Genomic DNA, 22,746 nt, shown 5'->3' on the forward strand with positions numbered 1-22,746 from the left:
CTTTTTTCAACATACTATACTATGACTTGTAAAAACGTTTTTCAACATACTGTACTATAATTGTTACATAATACATAAATAATTGTAGATACTATACTATGATTTTTTAAAAAGTGTTTTGCGATACTATACTATGACATTTTTTGTAATTTTTTCTACACACTATACTATAATTTTTTTTAAAGGTTTTTCGACATACTATACTATAATTTTTTTCAAAATGATCATTTTAACCACTTTTTAGTTAAAGCAAACTATGACCCAGGTTTGAAGCCCTGTTGGCCCCAGCTGGCCCTCTTCATTAAATTTTGTTCAAAATACCGTTTTAACATTTTTGGGGATATACTACACGGTTACTTTTATAATCACTTTTTTATTTTAAAATACTATGACATTTCATCACTTTACTCAACATGCTATGACTTTTTAATCACTTTTTTGACATACTATACTATGAATTGTAACTGAAGTTGTTGAACTGTAACTGTAGCGTTGGTATTCTAAACTTTGATCGATTGATTTTTGAAGACTATGGTTAACCGATCCTCAGATGCTTAAGGGTAAATCAAGACAGCTGGCTAGTTTATCTGTAGAACTGAGTTTCCTGTTGCTCCACTAAAACACATTTTGAAAGAGCATGTTTCCAACAAAACAAGTTCCTTCCCGAGGCTACTTTGCAGAGGTACCGTTGCTCCGTCTGGCGGCCCAAGACGAACGTGATTGGTTTAAAGCAATGCCAATAAACCATGTTTTTCTCCCATAATTTTCTTCGCAGCGCTGTGTAGGAGGGTCTGGCAATGCAAGACCACGACTGACCTGACAATCTTGGATCTCCTTCAGTGTGAGGTCTGTTCCCACAGCCAGGATGGTCTTGTAGTCTGAAGAGAAGGCAACATCTGTGTAGCTACAGGACTTGAGGACACTCTCAGACTCACGTTTGCCAGTCTGCGTGTTCCACTCGTACACCGCGCCATCCATCCCGCATGACACAAGCCGGCTGTCGTCCAGGCTCCATTCAATGCCTCGTACCTGCAAAAAACGTTTGTACTGAACTATCGCCTTTTGGAGAGGCATGGTTAAAGGTGACTTTTGGGCTGCCTTCGGACACTGCCCTGTGTGGTGGAATTTCCAGAAAAACCTGGTTGTTATTTCACATGCTGTAGAAACACTCTTATCCGTGACTAACCTTTCCATTGTGGCCCTTCAGATTGAGGATGTTCTCAAAATAGGTGACGGAGTAGATGTGGATGACATTTCCATTGACGGCTGCAAACAAGTGGCCACCGTGGCTAAAAGCACACTATAAGGTGTGGGGAGAGAAAGTGAAGAAAGAAAAAAATATGGTAAGAGCTCAAAAGTGCATCACGTCATTAATCAACACACATGCAAATATAACCCACCTCCCTGCAGCCGCGCACAGTGAACTCCTTGAAGGAGCGGATGTCGTCAATAAGCAGGTTCATCAGCCTGAGTTTGTCTGAAAAGCCCACCAGGATGAAGAGGCCAGTGGGGTGCAGAGCCACACTGTATGCCTCCTCCTGGAACTCCTTGTACAGCTCCAACACTCTAGTAAATATTCACAAAGAGAGGCACTGAGGGACACAGTAGCAAGTCCTTAGCCGATACCGTGGGTGCTCCGCTAATACTTAGCACCCACAAAGGTGAGCAGCCGCAGAGGAAAACATGGATGCCAAATGAAATGGTCCGAGAAAAGGGGGACCATGAGCCTCCATGAGCTTTTCACTTTTATGCATGACCCCAACTTTTCGACTGCTCTCAGGATTTCACTTAGAGAGAGAAGCTTTTCAGAAATAAAGTTGATCAAGTCATACCTGAGGTCACTGGCCTAATCGTCAGTATCAATTACTCAAAAGGGGAGCAGATTTCATACGATAACATCTTTGACGATTTTGAATCAAGGAAGGCCAGAAAGGTCAGGTTTTAGTTTTTTTTCTGTTCTAATGGCAATATTTTAATAATCAAATTGTCTTTTTTTTTTGGGGGGGGGGAGCTCGATGAGGGTTTCCGCACCTGCCCCCTTCCAGGTCACCACTGTAAAGTGATTCCTTCTTTTCCTCCTTTAGGGATGCCCCTGTGCCTACTTTGATAATTTCCACAATAAGCGCTGAAACATCCGGCACTGTGATGTGTGCTGCCGTCTAACTCCGTTTTCTTCAGGGATACAACAACAAACTTCAAGCTAGCAAGCTACACGCTGAAAACTGCAAGTTTTGAAGAAAATTTGGATCGTGCAGAGAGGCGGGCCTGCTTGATTCTTTCGGGCAATGATTGACAAAACAGCAAGGAACTGGGGTGTGATTTTGTCTCTTACTTTGTGTCATAGTTCCAGATGCGGACCGAGTGGTCCAGAGAGCTGGTGGCTACCAGAGGCTTTCGGATGCAGACGGACAAGCCAGTGATGGACTTAGAGTGAAAGGGCTGCGACAGGAACTCAAAATGGATGTGTTCCTCCTAATGGATAAAGTTACAAACAAAGGTTGATCAACCCAAGGATCTAAAGCCAAGGATAAGTTTATCCGTGTGTAAAACCTGAGGGAAAAGAAGGAGGTAGAGGCAGACAAAGTGAAGAAGAATGTGCCAAGGAAGCAATGGAAGGTGGAGGAGAACCAAAGTTGCATAAAAGAAAGACATAAAGGTGGAGTCTGCGTTCAAATTCAGAGAACATCTGCTCAAAGTTAACTGGATGTCCATTCTGTTTGTGTTCATACAGAGCACTGGCTCTGTATGAACACAAACAGACTTTCCCTATTAATTTATATAAAGAAACACAGTCGGAACGAGAGGGTTGGTAAATCTGGCACATGCCACACATGTTATCATGCTGGCACATAACAACCTGCCTTAGTTTGCCCTACACATCTGTTGCCTCGCATGGCAGCGGATTTCTCGCGATATCACAAGGTCACACGAATATCCATCTTTTCAGGCTTCACTTAATGAGTTTGGGTCCGAACAGCAGCAGACCGCACCAATCAGCGTCCAATAAGAGAGCTACTGGCAGCCCAGAGCTGGGATTAGGTGTATGTGATGGCCGTGACTGTTTGTCTAAAACAACAGTGGTGACGTGATAGAAAGATGGTTCATCCAATCACCTGCCAGGTATTTTGTTTTTCCAGAAGTGCCGGCCCTTTACCAAACAGGTTTCAATGACAGCTTTACAGATGGTTCTGTAAGTGTTACTATTGGTTTAAGCCGTGTCAGTGGTAGTGCTGCTGGTAGAGGTGACTGTACCTTGTTGATCTCTAAAGAGGACAGATTGAAGCTGTACAGCTGTCGTCTGTCTGTGCTGATGGCCAGAGTCTCCTCTGCTGGACTGATGCACATGGTGTCAATCTCCTGGCTTTCAGCCAGGGTCAGCTCATTGCTGTATGGGTCTGGTGGGATCTGACAGAAAGCAACACATGCTGTATAAATGCTCAATCTGACACACACACACAGAGCCTACAGTACCAGTGTTACCTGTATGAACATTTACCCGTATCTCCTTGCTTCTTCTATAATTGTCCTCCTCGTTCTTTTCAAAAAGGCAGACGGTGCCGGACCCCAAAGAGCATGCGAAGCCCTTGGAGTAGGACAGAATGGCTGTAATGCGAGGCACATTGGGACCTCCATCCACGTCAATGTCTTTGATCTTCTTCATCTCCACTTGTCTGTGCAGTGAATTACCGAAAGACAGCGAGAATCAGCAAAAACAAACAGATCAGTCAAGGGTGCAACAAAACCATGTTAATAAGTTGGCTTGAGAACCAATGACCTAGCAGGGAGTTTACTTCATCACCATGACACCCACAGCCACAGTAAAATGCTGTTGATGGTTTTATTGCTAGTGAGATTAGCAAAACATGATTACAAAATTAAAACATTTTCAGCTTAACAAAAAGGTTTTTTCCAGAGTTTTTAGCTACATCTCACGATCTTCATCAGTGGATAAAAAAACTTCACTTTTTCCTTAAATATATTTCTGGGTAATGTGTTACCCTTTCTTATGTCATATTTCCCCCTATATTTAACTTGCATTATTTTATTTATCTTGTCTTTATTTTATTTACTTGTGATTTTGTGTTTTATACAAATGTAATAAGCATTGTTGGAGGGAGCCTGAGACCCAAGGACCCAACGACTGCTTCAGGTGTTGTGAATCTTGTAATAAAAAACATTAATCTTGAATAAACTTGAGTCCGAGTTAAGAGGGATCAAATCACCACCTTTGTTTGTTAGAAGAATCAACTCATTGTTGGTGTTTGGTAGGATTTGTTGAGGATCGTTTCGGTAGGATTTGTTGAGACTATACACGATGTAATCTATCAATTACATACTGACTTTAGACTCTCATCTTGCCTATCCTGCATGTGACCTATGAGTCTGTAACACAATCTGTGAAAAAACTATGTTAACACAGTATTAATGTGAACCAACTTCTGACCTGTCGGACTGCTCCTGCAGAGCCTTAGAAGCCACGTTAATCTCTCTTCGCAGGTCTCCAGACTCAAACACCAGCAGCCTGCCAGTGTCCGTTCCGGCGATCACCCGCTCCTCCGTCATCCAGGTATGACACAGGAAGTTGATGGACTCTACTTTTGGGAAGCTGCTTTGTTTCAGGGCTCCCTCTGAGTAGCGGAACAGCTTTAACACACCGGTTCCACTCACACATAGCTGCATGTTGTTGTGAGGGTTGAAGCTGACCTGATGGGACATCGGGGTAGGGCATCACAGGGTACCTCACCATATGATACACACTAAATGGCTCATGATACGATAAACAATAAATGGCTAACAATACCGATCTCATTACGATACAGCAACTCTTCAATACTCAATATATAGCCAGACAGTCACGATATGATACATCACGATATCAGTCTAACTATGAACACACAACACCAGTTAAAAAGCTAAGTACAGGTCTTCTCTCTCTATTCACAGAACTGTTAGAAAACAGCACTGTTATGCAGCAAGTTTTCATTCTGTAAATTAAAATCACACAATTATAGAGCAACTATAGTTCCAGACTTTGGACTTAAACGTGGCTGGGCCATCGGGTATTTTCCGCAAACGGCTGTCTGCTTTCCAATGAAAACATCCGCCTCTCCGGCTGGTTAACTCATGTTCAAGTCTCCCTCATTCAGGTGTCTCCACTAACCCCAACCGGCCCGTCAGACACCGCCTACCAAGAGCCTGGGTCTGGGTCTGGGTCTGGGTCTGTCCAAGGTTTCTTCCTAAAGGGAGTTTTTCCTCGCCACTGTCGCACTGTTGCTTGCTCTGGAGGAAACTACTAGAACTGTTGGGTCCTTGTAAATTCTGGAGTGTGGTCTAGACCTCCTCTATCTGTAAAGGGTCTCCAGATAACTCTTGTTATGAATTGATACTATAAATAAAACTGAATTGAATTGACTTGAATTGAATGTGTTGAGCACCACATCAAGGAAGTGGCGAAGCAGCGACGCTGGGAGCAGGGAAATCTGTTTTGAGCGTCTTATTTTCTTAATTAAAATATCTATATTTGGCCACAGTGTTTTAGTTATCGTATTATTACTATAACATGCGCATTGCACGCATGCCGGCACACACAAGAGCTGTGGCTGCATTTCTAACAGCATGGGTGACTCACCTGGGCGACAGAATTGTTTGAGTTACCGGTCTTCACTGTTGCCAGGACTTTCTGTTTTTCCCAAAGCCAGAAGATCAGCATCCACTCTGGGCCACCTGTTTGGCCTATCAGGTACTTGGAATCAGGAGAGAAAGCCATGCATACAAACTCCTGAACAAGCATGTCTCCCGCAGTCAGAACCTTTCTCTTCCTGCCCTGCTCGTGCTGCAGGTCAAACACTGTGATGGTGGCCTTCTCACCACGCTCTGACACCGCCAGGTAACGCCGGTTGGCACTGATGGCCAGAGCACGCATGCCCTGGCTTTTCTCTGAGCCTGTAGAGACAACAACAATCAATCAATCAATCAGTCAGACTTTAATTACATGGCACTTTTCATGCATGCAAATGTAGCACGATGTGCTTCATCCAATATCCCCCCATACAATACATACAATATATTTATATAAATAAAATCTCTGAACAGTGGCTAATAAGTTCATAAACTTTTGATTGTTCAAAAAAAAACATCCATAAAGAGCAGTCAAATAAGTAAAATAAAACCAACTAATAAGATGAATCATAAAACTAACTAAAACAAACAGACACATAGACTATAAGTAGATAGATAAAGAAAATGGGTTAATAGGTTGTTTAATAGAAGTCCTGGGTCGAAAAGGTAGGTTTTGAGTTTGCCTTTAAAAAAAATATCAACACTCTGCGACCCTGAGCAATGACATGACAAACTAACATGAGGAAAACTAAAGGAATGTCCTTGGACTCATAGTTACCACATGATAAAACAACGATCTGTAGCAACCATTCAGCCTAGCTACCTACCAGGTATGAACCTCTGACATCTTTGGACGGTGTTGTAGCACACACAGCTGTTTCCGCAAGGGAAAACGACAGTTTGCTCATCGAAGAAACACAAATTATTACTCACACCTCTCCGCAGACCGAAGATGAAATGAGACTGTGCAACAACGGAGCTCATGTTTTGTTTTTTTGTTTTTTTTTAAGCCGCTAACAGACTTTAAAATTATTTAAATCTCTGAAGACTATCCAAGCATAACGCCCATGTACACCAATATAACCAACAGGCATTGATTTAGTTTTGAAAGTCAGAAAAGAGCACACGCGACTGAGTGAAACACACTGGGACAGGTATGCTGGTGTGGTTGGAGTCTCGTCGCTAGGCAACCCAGGATATCCCGCGAGAACCCGAGATCTGGTTCAAAGTTATTTCTACTGACGTTTCTCTTGCAATTTTGCACCAGTTGTATCTTTAATTACCTGCCAAACCGTTGTTTGCCAATACATTCATGTTTATTTACTTTCTTTATTATGGCAGCCCGCTTCTTTCTTAATGACCCTCTTTGTCTCGCGGGATTTCGGGGTTTGTATAGCGACGCAACAAAACCATGGAGCATAGTTAAAGAATAAAACTGTGAGCATGACCTAGTAGCAACTAGCATGTAGCAAGTAGCAAGTAGCTACTAGCATGTAGCTACTAGCATGTAGCAAGTAGCTACTAGCATGTAGCAAGTAGCTACTAGCATGTAGCTACAAGCATGTAGCAAGTAGCTACTAGCATGTAGCTACAAGCATGTAGCAAGTAGCTACTAGCATGTAGCAAGTAGCTAGCTACTCAAGCGAGTAGGCTAGGCTACTTGTACAGGTCGCCTACTTATCAATCATTGTCATAATAAATTATATTATGCTGCTATATATACTTGTATATTATATTTCAGAGGGAAATCGTGTACTTTTTTTACTCCACTACTAGTTACTAAGTGGCAATAGAGTCCATTATATTAGATATGGAGGACAGCTGCACATCACTCATGTAGACATTGAAGATAAGGTAATGTTAGATCAAGATCAAGGTATGGACAGCATATGTAGCCTAAATGACCAAGGAACAACATGATCACATGTTCTAAAACAGACAGCACACTTTCATTGCTATTAAGTCAATTAAACTTACATTTAGATGGTCTGTTAATAAGTTCAGAGTACAGTCTAGCAATTCAAAGCTTGAATTCATTATTTATTCATTGGTAAATTAGAGTTTTTAATTTATTTGAATGTTTATTTGTAGAGGGACAATATATAGCATCAAACAGTGCCACACACCACAACATGTATACGCTACAGTAATTTGCAATGCCCGTGCCTGGATGGGCCTTTAATATCTTTAATACACTCAGCAGATGCATGAAAGACAAAACACAAACTCAACATTAAAACTCAAAACTGATACAATGAAACTTGAAAAGATTACTAATACAAATTCCCAGCCTGTACAGTGGATTAAACAAATTTAAGGTATTTCTGATAAGAAATTAAAGGTAAAGTTTTGTTAAAAATAATATAATTTTAAATAAATGACTTTTGGAAAGTGATCTACCGTTTAAATGTCATCTTGGTACGACATGCGGCCGGAGGTTTTTGATGTTAATCTCTAAACACATACCCTTGCTCTGTAAATGTGACAAATATACTTTTTTTGTTTTTTTGTCTTATGTGTTTTTGATGCCGAGTTGTTTTCTAATGCCTGCTACATGGATGTGGCTCAGGATTTTGAGTTGGCAGCAGTAGGAGTAAGACATTTCCAAGAGGCATGCATTAAAAAAAAAAGAAAATCACAGCAACCCGGACTGCGTACATAAAAGGCTTTAATGGCATGATTCAATAACAACTGTGAGTGGTTTTGCATCTGAGGCTCTAATTTCCAGACAAAAATGACACTTCAACTCATCCATTGAAAGATAAGAGGTTTCACGTTTCAGGCTCTTAGAAGAAGTGCCTCTACCTACCCTTGAAATTAAAGAAAAAATAATCAACATGGGCGGGGCTGGGAGTGGCAGGTAAGCCGTGCTCACTCACTCCTCTGTGACAAAAGGTGTAGCAGGTTATTAGCAAATATACTGTATATACCATAACATAACAACATTTATGAAAAACTCCATCCGCGTGCAGATAAAGACTGTGTGATATGGTCAAAAGCATTGGAAAAAGCTTACAGCATTTACATTTAGCTGTGCTTTTTCATTGGTCCAGTTCATATGATGCATATGCCGCTGACGGATGAGTACCTGAACCCTGGATAGCAGGTGTAAGTACACAAGTTTGCAATTTGAGACACTGCAGCAGTAGTCTATATCGACCATTTTGATTGTTGTGGTGCCGCCGAAAAATCCGTCTGATGTGCCTCCTTTCAGCCAGATGTCCATCACCTTTCTCTTTCTTTGTGTTAGCATTTTAAACTCAGGTGGGTTTCTGAGGACTATGGTTACCTGCTTCTCAGATCTCTGCAGGGTAAATCCAGACAGCTAGCAAGACCAATCTGTCCAGTCTGAGTTTTCTAGTGTACAACTAAAATCTCCTTCCCGAGGCTATTTTGCAGCGGCACCGTTGCTTCGTCCGGCGCTTAGCAGATTGTGATTGTTTTAAAGAAATGCCAATGAACCAGAGCCCGTTTTCCCCCCATCCCAGAATGCTTTGTGGACTAGCTGGCAATGCAAGACTACTGCAGCAGTTTACTTTCAATCCTATGAATTCTATCAGGGACATTGTTGACCGGTTGCAGTCTATACATTTCCCAGACTACTTTATGCCCATTTAAGGTTTAGCTTATTTCAACATTTTCACATTCAGAACTCTGTGGTGGCAAGAAACAAAAAGTCCATATTGGATCACAGAAGAGTTATGTGCAATACAAGATCTTGAAAAAAAACATGTATATGCACGAATTCCCTTAATATGTAATGAACACCTTTGCTATAGTAATTCTAACATTCCAGATTACTATCCCTTTATAGATAATAGGGTCCGAGGAGTATATAAACTACAATATAATTACACTATACACGTCCATCAGCTTGTTTTTGACTAAGTGTTCTCAAAAGGCTGTTGGAGCATCATCGGTCCAGCAGGAGGCACTGTTGATTAGCAGGAGATGATGAGAGACAGCTGACTCTGTGTCCGCTCCAAAGGTCCATGGGTAGACAGGATCTCACAGGCAGCCAGTTCATGATAGAGAGCGTTGAGCACCTCCAGAATGTGGGCTTTCCCTGTGCAAAAACAGAACAGATGTGACCGCTGAGGGAATCGTGTTACAGACGACACGGCAAGTATCTAATTTAATTCCCCGCTATAAGTAACTGTACATTTTCATTACCACATTTCACAGGCCCTGCCTTGATTTTATTGGGCGTGTGAGCTCTACTAACCGTGTTGCGGGTCGCTGCAGGACCCCAAAGTGCTGAGCAAGATTTTCCCAAGAGACCTCCGCGATACGTTCTGAAACAAGAGAGAGCTATTCTCAGATGTCTATCAGGCAATTAACAGGCACTTTAACAGGCAATTTGGAGTCTCGTAACCTCAGAAGCTCGCACACGTGTTCAACAACTGAAATTAATTTGGGTCTCTCTGGTTTTATAACCAATCCCAGTGTTTGTGTCAGAGCACAAAAGAATGGACAGAAATCCATGTTAATTCTAATTATGGGTAAGTTCATGAACATATGGTTTGTCCTTGAGCAATGCTTGTGAATACTTTCAATTTGCTTTTCTTTCTGATGTCTGACCAGAAAACTGATTCCAGTGCATCGTGGGTGGATTTCTCGCAACCGCCAACCCAACAGAAATGATTTTCAGTTTTACTTTGAGTTTCAGTAAAGAGTTTTCCTTCGAATGATTGTCTTACTGCTGTTAATATTAGAGTAATGCAAAGCCGTGGTTATAACAAGCTTTGACCTTGAAATATTGCTGTCAGAATGGACTTCATCAATGGACTTCATCAGATGTTTACAATGTCTGTCTCCACCCCTGGACACTATGCTGTATAGAATTTTCCCTCACCCTTAGCCTTGTGTTGCCAGACTTTCCTCCACAGTGCTGCGAAGGAGGGTCTGGCTTCACACAGAAACAAAGACGGTGCAACAGAAAACTCTGATTGGACAGAAAGTCTAGCTAGCTGTCTGGATTTACCCTGCAGAGATCTGAGGAGCAGTTAACCATAGTCCTCAGAAATCCACCAGAGTTTAGAATAAAAATGCAAAGAATGCAGAAGGTGACGGACATCCGGCCTAAAAAGAGGCTAGATGCCTAAAAAGAGGCTAGATAGGATCCGCTAGTCGTATCAACATGAAAGGACGTTCCTTGTGGCCCGCCTTATTCTGCCCCTGATTGGCTCACCCTGGTATTCTTACCCTAAACCTAACTACATAGACATTCTAGCAAATCCGATTTAGGATCTATCTAAAACGATGGACATCCGGCGGACTTTCCGGCAGCACCTGAACAATCACGGAAGTGGAACGCCGTTGATATAGACTACCTCACCCCTAACTATATCTGTGACTAACCAGGTCTCTAAGCTGCTGGAGCAGCTGCAGGATGTCCACAAGTTTCTCCTCCACCAGCGACAGACGAACCCTCTCTGTCTCCAGCATCTGCAGCTCCATCTGAAGCAGCTCAGTCTCCTCTGCCTTCTGCTGCAGCTCCTGCACCAGAGAGTCCTTTATCTGGAAGACACAACACACACCGGTCACACTAAAAGACAGTAACCTCCTTCTACCTGCCATAAGGTCTGGTCTCCTATTGTGATAGTTTAAGATGCATACATAGAAAGAACACTACTATCTTGTTATGAATGAATTAGTCTCACATTGCGAGCTGTATCTTCACAGCCCATTGGTGTAAGTTCAAAAACTGTTTTGGTTGTTTCTATTTTTTTTAAACCAATCACAATCGTCTAGTACCGGACGCAGCGACAGTGGCTCTGTAAAATAGTCTTAAGAAGGAACTTGTTTTGATGGAACACTTGCACTCAAAAGAAAATGCCACATGCAATATTAAATGAAGCTAACTGTTCACACAATACAGTAACGTGGGATATTTAAATTAGCTGAATACATGGTTAAACCTCATTTGCTCTTACCAGTTTATCACCGTGTGTACTTCGTCAACAGCAATCTCCACAAATCAGTCCCACTTAGATGGTAAAGGCCTTAAACCTATTATTTTTAAATCTTTACAATCATTTCCTGAAGGAACCAAGCAGGCCTGCCTTGTGGCACGATCCAAATTTTCTTCAAAACTTGCCATTTTGAGTGTGCTAAGTTTCTTGTAAATGTGCTGTATTTATATAGCGCTTTTCCAGTCTTAACAACTGCTCAAAGCGCTTTTACATCTACAGGGAACATTCACCATTCACACACATTCATACACTGTGACCGGGGCTGCCGTACAAGGTGCCACCTGCTCATCAGATAAACATTCACACACATTCACACTCCGATGCGCAGCACCGGGGGCAACTAGGGGTTCAGTGCCTTGCCCAAGGACACTTCGACAATGACTGCAGGGGCGGGGATCGAACCACAAACCTTCCGATTGGCAGGCAACCACTCTGCCACTGAGCCACAGCCACCCCCGCGTTGTTGTTTCCTGAAGCGAAGGAATTTTGGGAACAGCGACACTGGTCGTTGATCCAGATGTTTAATGAATGTAATTTGCTGAACAAGATGTCTCGAAACCAACCAAAAACAAAAACAACTCTTTGTCATATTTGCTCACACTGTCATTATCCTGACATCACTACATGAATAACGTTACTGCATCGCCAATTTGTTGCCTCAAATGTTTCTGACGGGCCAATCACAACCGTTCATCTCACATGGTGCAGGTTTAGGACAATGACTGACAGAAGAGCGTCATGCTTAAGCGTAGGTATTGAAATCGTACAAAAACGTAAACACAATATTTGAATGTTTAGCTGTAATTTGTGAAAGTTTTGTGACCCTGCTGCCATTTTTTTCCTGCTTCAAAACATTTTTGTTGTTGCTCTAATTGGTTGTAGGTCTATCCAATTGCTTGCAAAGGTATTTTGGTCTGCCCCATTATTAATGCCCCTTGGAAAATCAAATATGAACTGAGGAGTAATATGCATTTGTGAATATGTCCGGCTATGCCAGGCTAAAAACGTAACGGTCGCGGCTTTAAACACGTGGTTAAGGTTGTGAAACGGTCAGTTTGGTTAGGTTCAGGCACCTTTATTAAGTTTATAAAAAGATCTTGGTTTGGGTTAAAACCAGTACATTTGTTACGTTACTTTACTTTCGTGCATATGTGAGGCGTAAATACGCATGTGACATAGAAAGCAACGTACAAATTCTCTCTGTTACTTCTATTACCAAAGAAATCCGGTCTCCTGTGTGATAGTCCTGTGTAATGTTTGAACCATCCCCCACCCCAACTATGACCTTCCCTATAGCTTTTCTCCCGTCATGTTTACTATGGCCACTAGAGGGCGCTGCCTAAAGAATCATTTAAATGTAGGTTGTAATTGCTGCTTGTACAAACAACCTATGGGGTCATTTTTCAGGGGAAAAATTAATAGGATCAATTCAATGTTGGTTTTGGTATTTTCATGGATGGATTTGGATGTGTTGATAATACATACAAATTTAATATTGTCAATCTTATCCTGTAAAAAGAACCACAAGATATAGTCTTAGGCTGTAGCTTACATCATTTGACAAGAGCAGCTGGATATGTTACCGTTACTAGTTTAAATGTAACAATATTGTCTTGTTGAACACGCTAATACAATATGTATATATATATATATATATAAAACATAAATGTATGTCAAATGTTGAGGGTTAGTTTTCAGCCCACAATGTACGATAGATTTGTCTGCCAAATAGGATGGAAATCCCTGCACTGCACCTTTATGTCATCGCGTATTGAAGGACAAAGGTCACACTCCACACATCCTGCACATAAACAAAGCCTCACAGTCAGGACTTTGTTTAGTTTAAACGTTTCCTCTCGGAGCGCTGAGACGTTTTGGGAACACATTACATCACGGTTCCCCCTTCTGCTTGTCTTCCTGTGTTGTGAAAATACAACTCGACTGTAGAAGGAGAACTTTAATGTATGATATTCCTGAGTGTCATGCGGGACAACTCCAGTGAGAAACAGCTGCAAACACACACACGTATGAACACACCCACTGAGGGAGGCTCGGGTGCTAGTGGTTTGGTTAGGTGGGAGCTGCAGGATCATGCCACAAGCTGTGGTTTTGCCTTTGAAGCCCTCCACTTTCATAACAACAGTCGTCTATTTTCTAGTTTAACATCATACACACAGCCACAAAATCACTACAGCAAGGCAGAACATTGTCCAGAGATAACAGTTTCATATAAATGGATGGAGCAGACCGGGGCACAGGACACTGTAGTAGCCCACCCTGGTGTGATGGAGGTCATTAGCGGTTTGTACCTGGTCCATGTCTATTCCTGCCTGGCTTTCCTTCAGCTCCAGCTGCTTATGCAACCTGGTCACCCTCTCCAGGAGCTCCATTACAGCGCCGCAGCTCTCCTCGCTCCTCGAGCTCCCATAATTAGACATCAGCTTCTTGAACGCCTTGTCGTCGCACCTGATCAACAACACGTACCAGAAGACACAAAGTCCATCAGGCTCAGAGCGACAACAGTTGTTAAAAAGGATTTGAGGAGTTTTTTTTCCCCCATAGGTTTGTGAAAGACGTAGGTGGTTCACAGTTTCACAGTTTCACATCCTAATGGACAATTATCATCACCACATCTGTGTCTAAAACATTGGAAAAGCTAGAGCAGGTAATTAATAAATAAAAAATAAAAAATACTCAAAACGTTTAGGAACAAAACTTGCTTAATAAATCCATTTGGGACCCAATCACAATCATTGGTTCTGAGAAAAGTCATTTAGTTATTCATTAGGCCAAATTGGTTGTGTGCTGCACCTTTAAGTCTTGTAATGGTAGAGAAAACACGCAGTTTGACAAACGGGAGAATGAGCGTCTCGTTACTGTGTCTCGGGGCCAGTCATGTCTGAACAACGGTGCATTTTAGGGAGCTTTCACAACTACAGCTTGGTGGACACGGGTGAAGGTGCAACTTTGTTGAATTTTTCCTTTGGTGCGGTTTGCATTCTCACTGCGCTTTGTCAAATGCACCGAACATTACAACCAAATGTCAACAATCAACAAAACAAATGTTATACGGTGGAAAAACCGTCGCTGGTCTATTGGAAAGAATCTCTGGGTTACTCGCCAACATTGGTTTCAGAGAAAATGGGGCAACAAAGTCTCTGTTTTTTTTGGTTTTGCTTTAGTGTTTCTTATGTTTTAGGAGAAGGCGAACAATGTGAGCAGCTGACAGACAGCGAGCGGAGGAGAGAGAGAGAGAGAGAAAGAGAGAGAGAGAGAGAGAGAGAAAGAGAGAGAGAGAGATGATGTCACAGACAACCAGCGAGGATTTGAAAGACATTTTAAATAACATACGATGTAAATTGTGTTCAAAGTTGAAATCGGAGGCTGTATGCACGGTATATTGTATGTATTCACGGTATATGTATTCAATTCCTCTATGTGGGTCAAATCTTGAAGTTTTTAAATCCCGTCTAAAACAGATTTTTATTCTCAGGCTTTTAACACTTTACAACAGTTGCCTTTTGATATTACTATCATTTTGTTTTTTAAACTGTGGTCCTTTAGGGTTTACTGTGTTCTTTCTGTTGTTGTATTTCTGATTGTACAGCACTTTGGTCAGCTGTTGTTATTAAATGTGCTCAGTAAGTGTATTTAATTTAATTTAATTTAATTTTAATAGGATGTGGCTAACACTCTATGTACAGCACTTTGGTCAGTGTGAGCTGTGTTTGAATGTGCTATAAGAATAAACTTTACTTCTTGCTTACTTACGAACTTACTATACTGTCCATACATTTGCATTGAACTGAATACACACTGCTCTGGCGTTTTTGAGCCCCTAAACCGGAGACATTTGAAAATACTTCTGACCCTGTTTTGGTTTGGTTTGGAGCTGTTCTGATCCTGGGATAGCTCAGTTGGCAGAGCAGGTGCCTATACGTAGAGGTTTACTCCTCAACACAGCGGGCTGGAGTTCAACTCCGACCTGGGGCATGTCATCCCCCCCTCTCTTCTGTTTTCACATCTGCATCATGTGACATGCATCAAAGTGCCCAAAATATAATCTTAAAAATAAATAAATAGAGAGATGGTCCGATACCGTTTTTTGCTTCCGGATACCAAATCTGATACCTGAACTTGAGTATCAACCAATACGGAGGACTGATCCGAATCCAGTGAGTCATATATTTTATTATGTTTTAACAGCTGTGTACTACTATCCCTGTATGGACGTGATATGATTTCTATCTGTGTTGTTGGTTAAACTCTTTCTCAGGTCAAACACAATCACATTCAATGCCGTAGAAATTTATTTTATTATCAGTTTGACAGTCAGAAAAAGAAAATTAATAAACTACTTAAACGTAGATTTTCTGTAGGGCTTTATTACGTGGTATCGGAATGGTGCATAAACTTCAGTACTTTCCAATACTGATACTGATACTGTTCCTGATACTGATACTGGTACTGGTACTGATACTGGTACTGATACTGGTACTGATACTGGTACTGATACTGGTCCTGATACTGGTACTGGTACTGGTACTGGTCCTGGTCCTGATACTGGTCCTGATACTGGTACTGATATTGATACATCTCTAGTTGTATTGCAGTCTCAACCCCGACCTTTTGGCAACGTCGACACTGACCTCAACGTTTTGCCGCCTGATTGGGTTATGACGTCTCGTTCTCTGAGACTAAGCTACTAACGTTACCATGGCAACTACCAGCAACAGGCGGAGTATACGTGCTTCCTCCTGTTTCCCCTGACACACGCAAGCCCAGTATGCGAGAATGTGGATGAGATAAGCGGTTTAGCATGTTAGTTTACAGTAAATGTAACTAGAATAGTAGAATAGCTTCTACTGAAGCTAAAACTGGAGTTCTGTGTGCACGGTGATTGCTTTGGTCTCAAAACTGGCAGAAAACAAAAACGTAGCGTCATAAATGTAGACTAAGACGGACGTTTTTTTTAAGTGGACAAGAGTTTAGTTGTTTGGTTTGCACCAAATGTGTCGAAAGAGTTTCCCACCGCCCCAAACGAACCGGACTATGCAACGAAAGTCTCCCGGGCGTTAAGGTAAAGTGATGGCGATGCGGTCGTCAGTACCTTTCCCCACAGCAGGACAGTCTTGTCAAGATCCTCTTCACCTCGTCCACCTGCTTTTGCTGATCTTCGGTCCACTTATCCTCTTCCTCGTCGGACGCCGCCTGGCCCTCCACTGAACGAAACAGCTGCTCCTCCACTACATGCAACAACACACCATCAGCACTGACGTAATCATTGTGACAGAGGGTGGCAGCCAGAGGTGTGAGGAAGAAAAGGCTTCAGACTAGAGCTGAAACATTTAGGCAAGTAATTGTTAATTCGTAATAGTAACTATTTTCCACACAAAAAACACTCCACATTCTCTGGCTCCAGCTTCTACAGTGGAAGGATGTTCTTTCTGATGATCTCTGTGTGTTCATATCCCAGAACTGGGATTCCTAATCAGCGCTACTTTTGCTGTTGCCATGTGGTGCGTGGAGACACCTAAACACTACATGTTGCAGTTATACTATATAAGAGTGCTTAAATTCTAGTTAGAGAGTGAGCACATAAGAATAAATAGGTAGCTAAAAGTAATAGAAAACAGTTGAAATAATTAGCTAAAAGTAATGACTAAACAGTTCATATAATTCGCTGAAAGAAATGGATAACAGTTGAAATAGTTAGCTTAAAGTGCTCAAATTAGGCTTTTTGGCTTTTTCCCTTTCTTTTATTGTGTTGTATGTACATTTTCTGTGCATGTAATAGCTTTACAAAGTGAAAAATCCCAAGGTCCACTCCAAAGGGATGTACCATCTCCAACAGAAACCACTGTTCCCAAACTGCTCCAAACCGCTCTGTTGTAGTCCAGCCTTTACTTCAGAGAGTTATCATGCTCGCCTAGCTGCTAGCGTAGCACACCCTTATACTCTGCTTCTGACTGGCTAGTAGTCCTTACCTAGCTACTGCGCATGTGCGACTCTTAACAAAGATGGAACAGAAGTGTGAGGCCTCACTCTGTAGCCAAAACTGAGAGCTCAACACACAGGGTGAAAAGAGGAGCTACAGCAATGTGCCGTACACAAATATGGTGCTTATTGAAAATTAAACCATTTAAACTAATTCTGATACAGCGTCTAAAGACAATTATGAACCTGAAAATGAGCATAATATAAGCACTTTAAAGTAATATAGTAATAGTTGAGCAGTTCAACAAGACAAAATAGCCAATATCCACTTTTATATTATGAATAGAGTCATACTTTTGAAACATATTGTACATTGGGAAAGTGATGAACCCCGGGGTGTGTGAGTTTATCGCAGGGCTGTGGGGGGGGGGGGGGGGACATCAGACCAAAAGGATTGGGCACCACTGTCATAAAAAAACTAGATGTCACATTGGTCTCTGAGAAGTTGCTCCATGCTTTTTCAATATTTTCTCACATTTCACAGAACAAAATTTTTTACAATTAATTAATGTAGGCTGTGAGTTAATAACGCACTTTGTTAGACTGGTTGTTAAGTGATGAGATGGAAAAGAAGTTACTCTCTTTACCAACAGAAACTGTCAACTGCTCTGTAGAGAGAAGATAACGCTGAATTCTGTGCTTTCATTATAAAAAAGGCATACTCTTATCTGGAAAAAAAAAAATCACTAGAATGGGGAGAAAACCTTATTCTAATATGTCAAAATCCTTGCTCTCGTGACTGTTGACCAAAGATGATGTGCTTCTCTATGAGCATAGCATTACACTGCAATGCCTTAATCAGCATTGTCTATATTTGAAATTATTTTGTCATTTCACCAATGATTTATGTAATGTAATGTTTTCCCCTTCCTTGTGTAATAATGAAAAAAAGAAATAGTCATACTTTTATCGGGGGTCGTCACAGCGCGCCCTGTCGGAGAACATCGGTCATGTTGGGAGTCCGAGCAACATCTCTGCGGCGGCCTGCTGCCAACACCTAGCTGCTGCTCTGCCCTAGTGTTGCTTGGGAGTTGTAGTTTTGACACCTCCGACCTGAAAGAGAGACTTAGACTTAGACTTCTCTTTATTGATGCTTTTGGGATGACTCCCGCGAGGAAATTGAAAGTTCCAGAAGAAGTTTTAGCAAGAAAAAAGAAATAAAAAGAAATAAAAAATAGATAAAAAAGGCAGTATAAAGACAACAAAATAACAATAATAACAACAATAAGAACATTTGTCAAATAAACAAAGAAAAGACCATAAATAATTATTAAAGAGTCAATGTTTCAGAGAGCACTGTAAGCTTAATATAGCTGTGTAGCTCTGCAAATACATGACCCCATCTTCTCTGCTGTGTATGTCACTGCACATAAACTGGCACCAACTGCAGGGCTAAAACTACTCTTTGCACAGTTTTGCAAAGATGAGAAAAGTTCGGTCCAAACCAATTGCCGACATAAAAGAGAACATATCAAGTAACACAAGGCAGTGTGTATTAAGCCACATCTACAACCGCCGCGATCATTTTATAGAGGCCTGTGATGTTGTGTGCCAAAACTGGGTGGGGTAATTGAAGCCAGACATTGTACCTTTAAGGCATTTTTACAGTAAAGTGGGTCAATGGTAGAGTGGTGCTGTTACTGTGCAGAAGTTAGCTTGCAAGATGTGAGGTAAACTCACACAGGCTGACACTGGATAAAACTTTTAGAGCAGAGAACATTTTAAGCACATAGACAGCTTTCTAAGCTCTGTTACATGTAACACTTTTATTCTGTATGCCATGTTTTCCCTTATGTGAAAGACACATTCACACATTGTTACTGAAAAAAAGACTGACACTGCAGTTTGGGTGGATCAATCTTTCTGTAATGGTTTGAATTTTCTAAGTTTCTCCTCCTGTCTGCTCTTTTGTGTTGGGGGAAATGTGATAGGGGGCCTTCGTAAATTCACAGAATAAGTGTTTCCAGATGATGTCTAGTGGAAAAAAGAGAAAATCTCGAAACGGGTTTTCAACAGCCTGACTCTATGAAAAAAGAAGAGAAAAAAAAGTCACGGAGCACTCATGCTTTTATCCTGTTGGCACCAGGCAGACTATGGCGTAAGACAACATTATGCTCTGCATCTTTGTACTACTTTAGGTTTCTTTGTGCAAAAGTTGGGGAGAAACGACTGACTTCACTGAAGGTCAATAATTGCAGCATGATTTCAGGCAATCAATCAGAAAGTCATGTTTAAGTTAGTGGGGGCCACGATGGAGGAAAGGAGTTAGTTGACCAGAGGCAAGCAGCTGCAGTCTGACCAACGTGGCACTGGTGCACGGACGTACAAACGCACACAAAACTTTGCTGGTTGCTGTGGAGACGCTTGGACTCTGGAATGAGGTGGTGGATTGCTTTTTCAAATGCAGGCTTTGGTGTGACTAATTGCAGTTTAATTGACAGTGGTTGGAGGGAGGCCTGCAGCCTGTGTCCAGTGAACACTGTAGCAAGGCCGCAGCTTCTGGCTCGGGATTTTGACATGCATGGAGGTGGCAAATCGGCTTAGTGTCCTTTAGAGACATAAAAGGACTCCAACAAACACCCTTAGTTGTTGGTTTTTCTACAGATATAGATAGATTTATTTATCCGCGAAGGGTTGTTCAGTTTCTTCAGACCACCGAGACATATATAAAGGTAAAGGAACTTTAATGTCACATTAACATATGTAGCAAAAATCATTCTGTGCGTTGAACCCATCCCTCCAGGGAGCAGCGGGCAGCCATTTACAGCGCCCAGAGACCAAAAAAAAATCCACCAATTTTAAACACATTTACCAATATGTGGTTTGTGCAAAATAACGTTTCATTCCAGGAAGTTATTCCGCGTTGAGCAGTTTAATGGCAGAGGGAATGAACAGTTAGCAGTGACAGTCAGGGCGGCGGAGTGGTTCAGTGGTTCAGTGGTTAGCTGCCTCACAGCAAGTACACGCTGCAGAGTTTGATCCCCAGTCCGGGCAGGGACTTTCTGTGTGGAGTTTGCAGGTTCTCCCTTTATTTGTGTGGGTTTCCTCCCACCATAAAGACGTGATGCATTACTATTGGTGAATAGGACTACAGTTGAAAATTAGCCAATCGGCCAACACTGGCGCATTTACAGAAATGTTCATTAATGTCCCTTGTCTCTAATAAATCAATCTTTTTCTTTCTGGGAGGCAGCGCATAACGCCGTTGTGAAGTTTAAATCTCACTGGACAAAATATGGTCATGATTAATAATACTTTTCTCCCAGAGAGAGAGAGAATCACATTGCTGGGCTCCAATGATTTTGGTGCAAAGTGAAAAGCTGGTGAAAAGACTAGATCTAACTAGATCTAACTTCTTCTGACTGTGGTCGGGATTTAGACTGTTCACATGTGCACATGGTTGTACAGTGATAAGGTATTTGGTGATTGTGCGGGGCTTGGGAATTCCAACCGGATGGCCACAGTCACCTGAAAGTAGTACAGACCGACATAGTGAACAGACTGTGGGACACAATGTGATCAGTGTTTCATTAGACACAAGCCAGGCTACAGCTCTCGCCAATGTACCAAATCCAACCGCAGCATGGGTGGGTTTACCCTGCCAAACCAAAATACCTTTTAATTTACTTCATTTGCTCAAAGAGTGAGAGAGAGAGAGAGAGACAGAGAGAGAGAGTAAAATAAACAGTAGACCACAAACCTGTAGTCTTTCCACATATGGGTAAATGATGATAAATTGTTGATATCATGTTAAATATTCTACCAGAATTTACATTTTATTCACAATATACACCGACAGAAAGGCTTAACATTTTTTTTGCCTCAAATTTTGTCCACAAAAATGTGAAATTGTGAATTTCCCCGTTGTGGGATAAATAAAGGATTTTGAATCGTTTGAGTCACTCATAGTGATGAACCCACAGAGGCTTATCACCGGATTTGAAGTTTTCCTCAGCTCTGTGGCTTGTTGTTTTAAGCCTCCAACTTTATTGTTTGGTTAAGTCTCCCTGCTCTCGTTAACCATGTCCCCAGCAGCAGCGTGCAGCTGTGTTTGGTGAGAAAGTTTGGACGCACACTGCACGATACCTCTACGCTTCCGGAAACAACAGCAAGCCACACACGGAAAATGACAAGATTTGAGAAAAGCTTGGAAAGCTGCAACAACGCCGGCCTGCTTGGTTCCTTCAGGAAATAACTGTAAAGATTTACGAGCAATATGTTAATGACTGTTACTCTCTAACTTGGAGTTTTTGGGACCAATTGGTGGGATTGCTTAATTAGTTAATTGAAATAGCTCCCGTTACTGTATTGTGTGAGACTATTTTGCAGAGCCACCGTCGCTGCAGCCGGGGCTTAGCGCCGCCCAAGACATTTGGGATTGGTTTAATAAAGAAAAGCAAAGAACCCAGGCAGTTTTCTCCTCCTATCCCAGATTGTATCTGGCGTGTAGCCAGACCTTGCTCCACAGCGCTGTGAAGATAGGTCTGGCTATGTGAAACTAGTGGAAACCAAAACAAAGCCAAAAGGAGAGGGAGGACTGCACGGTGGAAAGATACACAACTTCAAATGAATACTAATGTTACACAATGTCTACTGGTACAGTAAATAGTCAATAGTTTTCTAATATGAAGGCAGTAAAAACTTAAGAAGGTAAAAATGTGTGTCTCTGTCAGCTTATTTTATCCCCAAGGGACCAAAAAAATGGGAGAAGGCACAAAAAAGTGCTGCTTGGAACATTTAGCATTTTGTGCTTCTCCATTAGGAAGATGAAGGACACAGAAATAAACTGAGCAATATTTTTCTAAGGTTATAAATCAGGTGGAGAAAGGGAGAATAATAGAGGTATACTGTACATACCTGGGTTTCCAAGGAAGTACTATACAAGTGGAGCAGACAGATGATCAATTTAACATTTCCTGAAACGTCTGTATTTCCCTCGCCTTTGATCAGTTTCCTGTATCAAAGGCATTTCCTTGTCGTAGCCAAGATTAAATGGAGGCTTGGAAAAAGCTTAGACTTTCAGAATAACACATTCTGAAAGGAATACTTATTGAACAGGATTCAAGAATGCTACTTTCCCTGTACTGGATGTGACTATTGGTTCAATTATTTTTCGCACCTTAGGAAAAAACACATTATATCAGGCTATTCAGGC

The 22,746-nt window shown here is 41.6% G+C and overlaps 2 protein-coding genes across 4 annotated transcripts in view; both read right to left on the reverse strand.

Moving 5' to 3' along the window:
• Positions 1-15,473, reverse strand: part of cfap57 (cilia and flagella associated protein 57) — a 24,518-nt gene extending 9,045 nt beyond the window's left edge. Inside the window, exons 1-9 of one of the 3 annotated variants that reach the window (XM_034868458.1) lie at positions 6,447-6,603; positions 5,630-5,943; positions 4,445-4,704; positions 3,497-3,686; positions 3,253-3,405; positions 2,333-2,472; positions 1,401-1,566; positions 1,187-1,300; positions 817-1,029 (exon numbers count right to left, since the gene is read on the reverse strand). In XM_034868458.1, the coding sequence (XP_034724349.1) occupies positions 817-1,029; positions 1,187-1,300; positions 1,401-1,566; positions 2,333-2,472; positions 3,253-3,405; positions 3,497-3,686; positions 4,445-4,704; positions 5,630-5,943; positions 6,447-6,603 (1,707 nt within the window). Of the gene's footprint in view, positions 1-816; positions 1,030-1,186; positions 1,301-1,400; positions 1,567-2,332; positions 2,473-3,252; positions 3,406-3,496; positions 3,687-4,444; positions 4,705-5,629; positions 5,944-6,446; positions 6,604-15,400 lie in introns of those variants that run through there. The other 2 variants (XM_034868459.1, XM_034868460.1) reach the window with 2 other exon arrangements.
• The window catches only part of efcc1 (EF-hand and coiled-coil domain containing 1), a 22,543-nt gene continuing 8,064 nt past the window's right edge, over positions 8,268-22,746 (reverse strand). The window contains exons 3-8 of the mRNA XM_034868486.1: positions 18,496-18,644; positions 16,705-16,840; positions 13,904-14,060; positions 10,981-11,139; positions 9,845-9,914; positions 8,268-9,685 (exon numbers count right to left, since the gene is read on the reverse strand). Coding sequence (XP_034724377.1) covers positions 9,561-9,685; positions 9,845-9,914; positions 10,981-11,139; positions 13,904-14,060; positions 16,705-16,840; positions 18,496-18,644 — 796 coding nt within the window. The 3' untranslated portion in view covers positions 8,268-9,560. The remainder of the gene's footprint in view (positions 9,686-9,844; positions 9,915-10,980; positions 11,140-13,903; positions 14,061-16,704; positions 16,841-18,495; positions 18,645-22,746) is intronic.

The sequence above is a fragment of the Etheostoma cragini genome, chromosome 4 (assembly GCF_013103735.1).
Source record: "Etheostoma cragini isolate CJK2018 chromosome 4, CSU_Ecrag_1.0, whole genome shotgun sequence".
NCBI classification, from domain to species: domain Eukaryota; kingdom Metazoa; phylum Chordata; class Actinopteri; order Perciformes; family Percidae; genus Etheostoma; species Etheostoma cragini.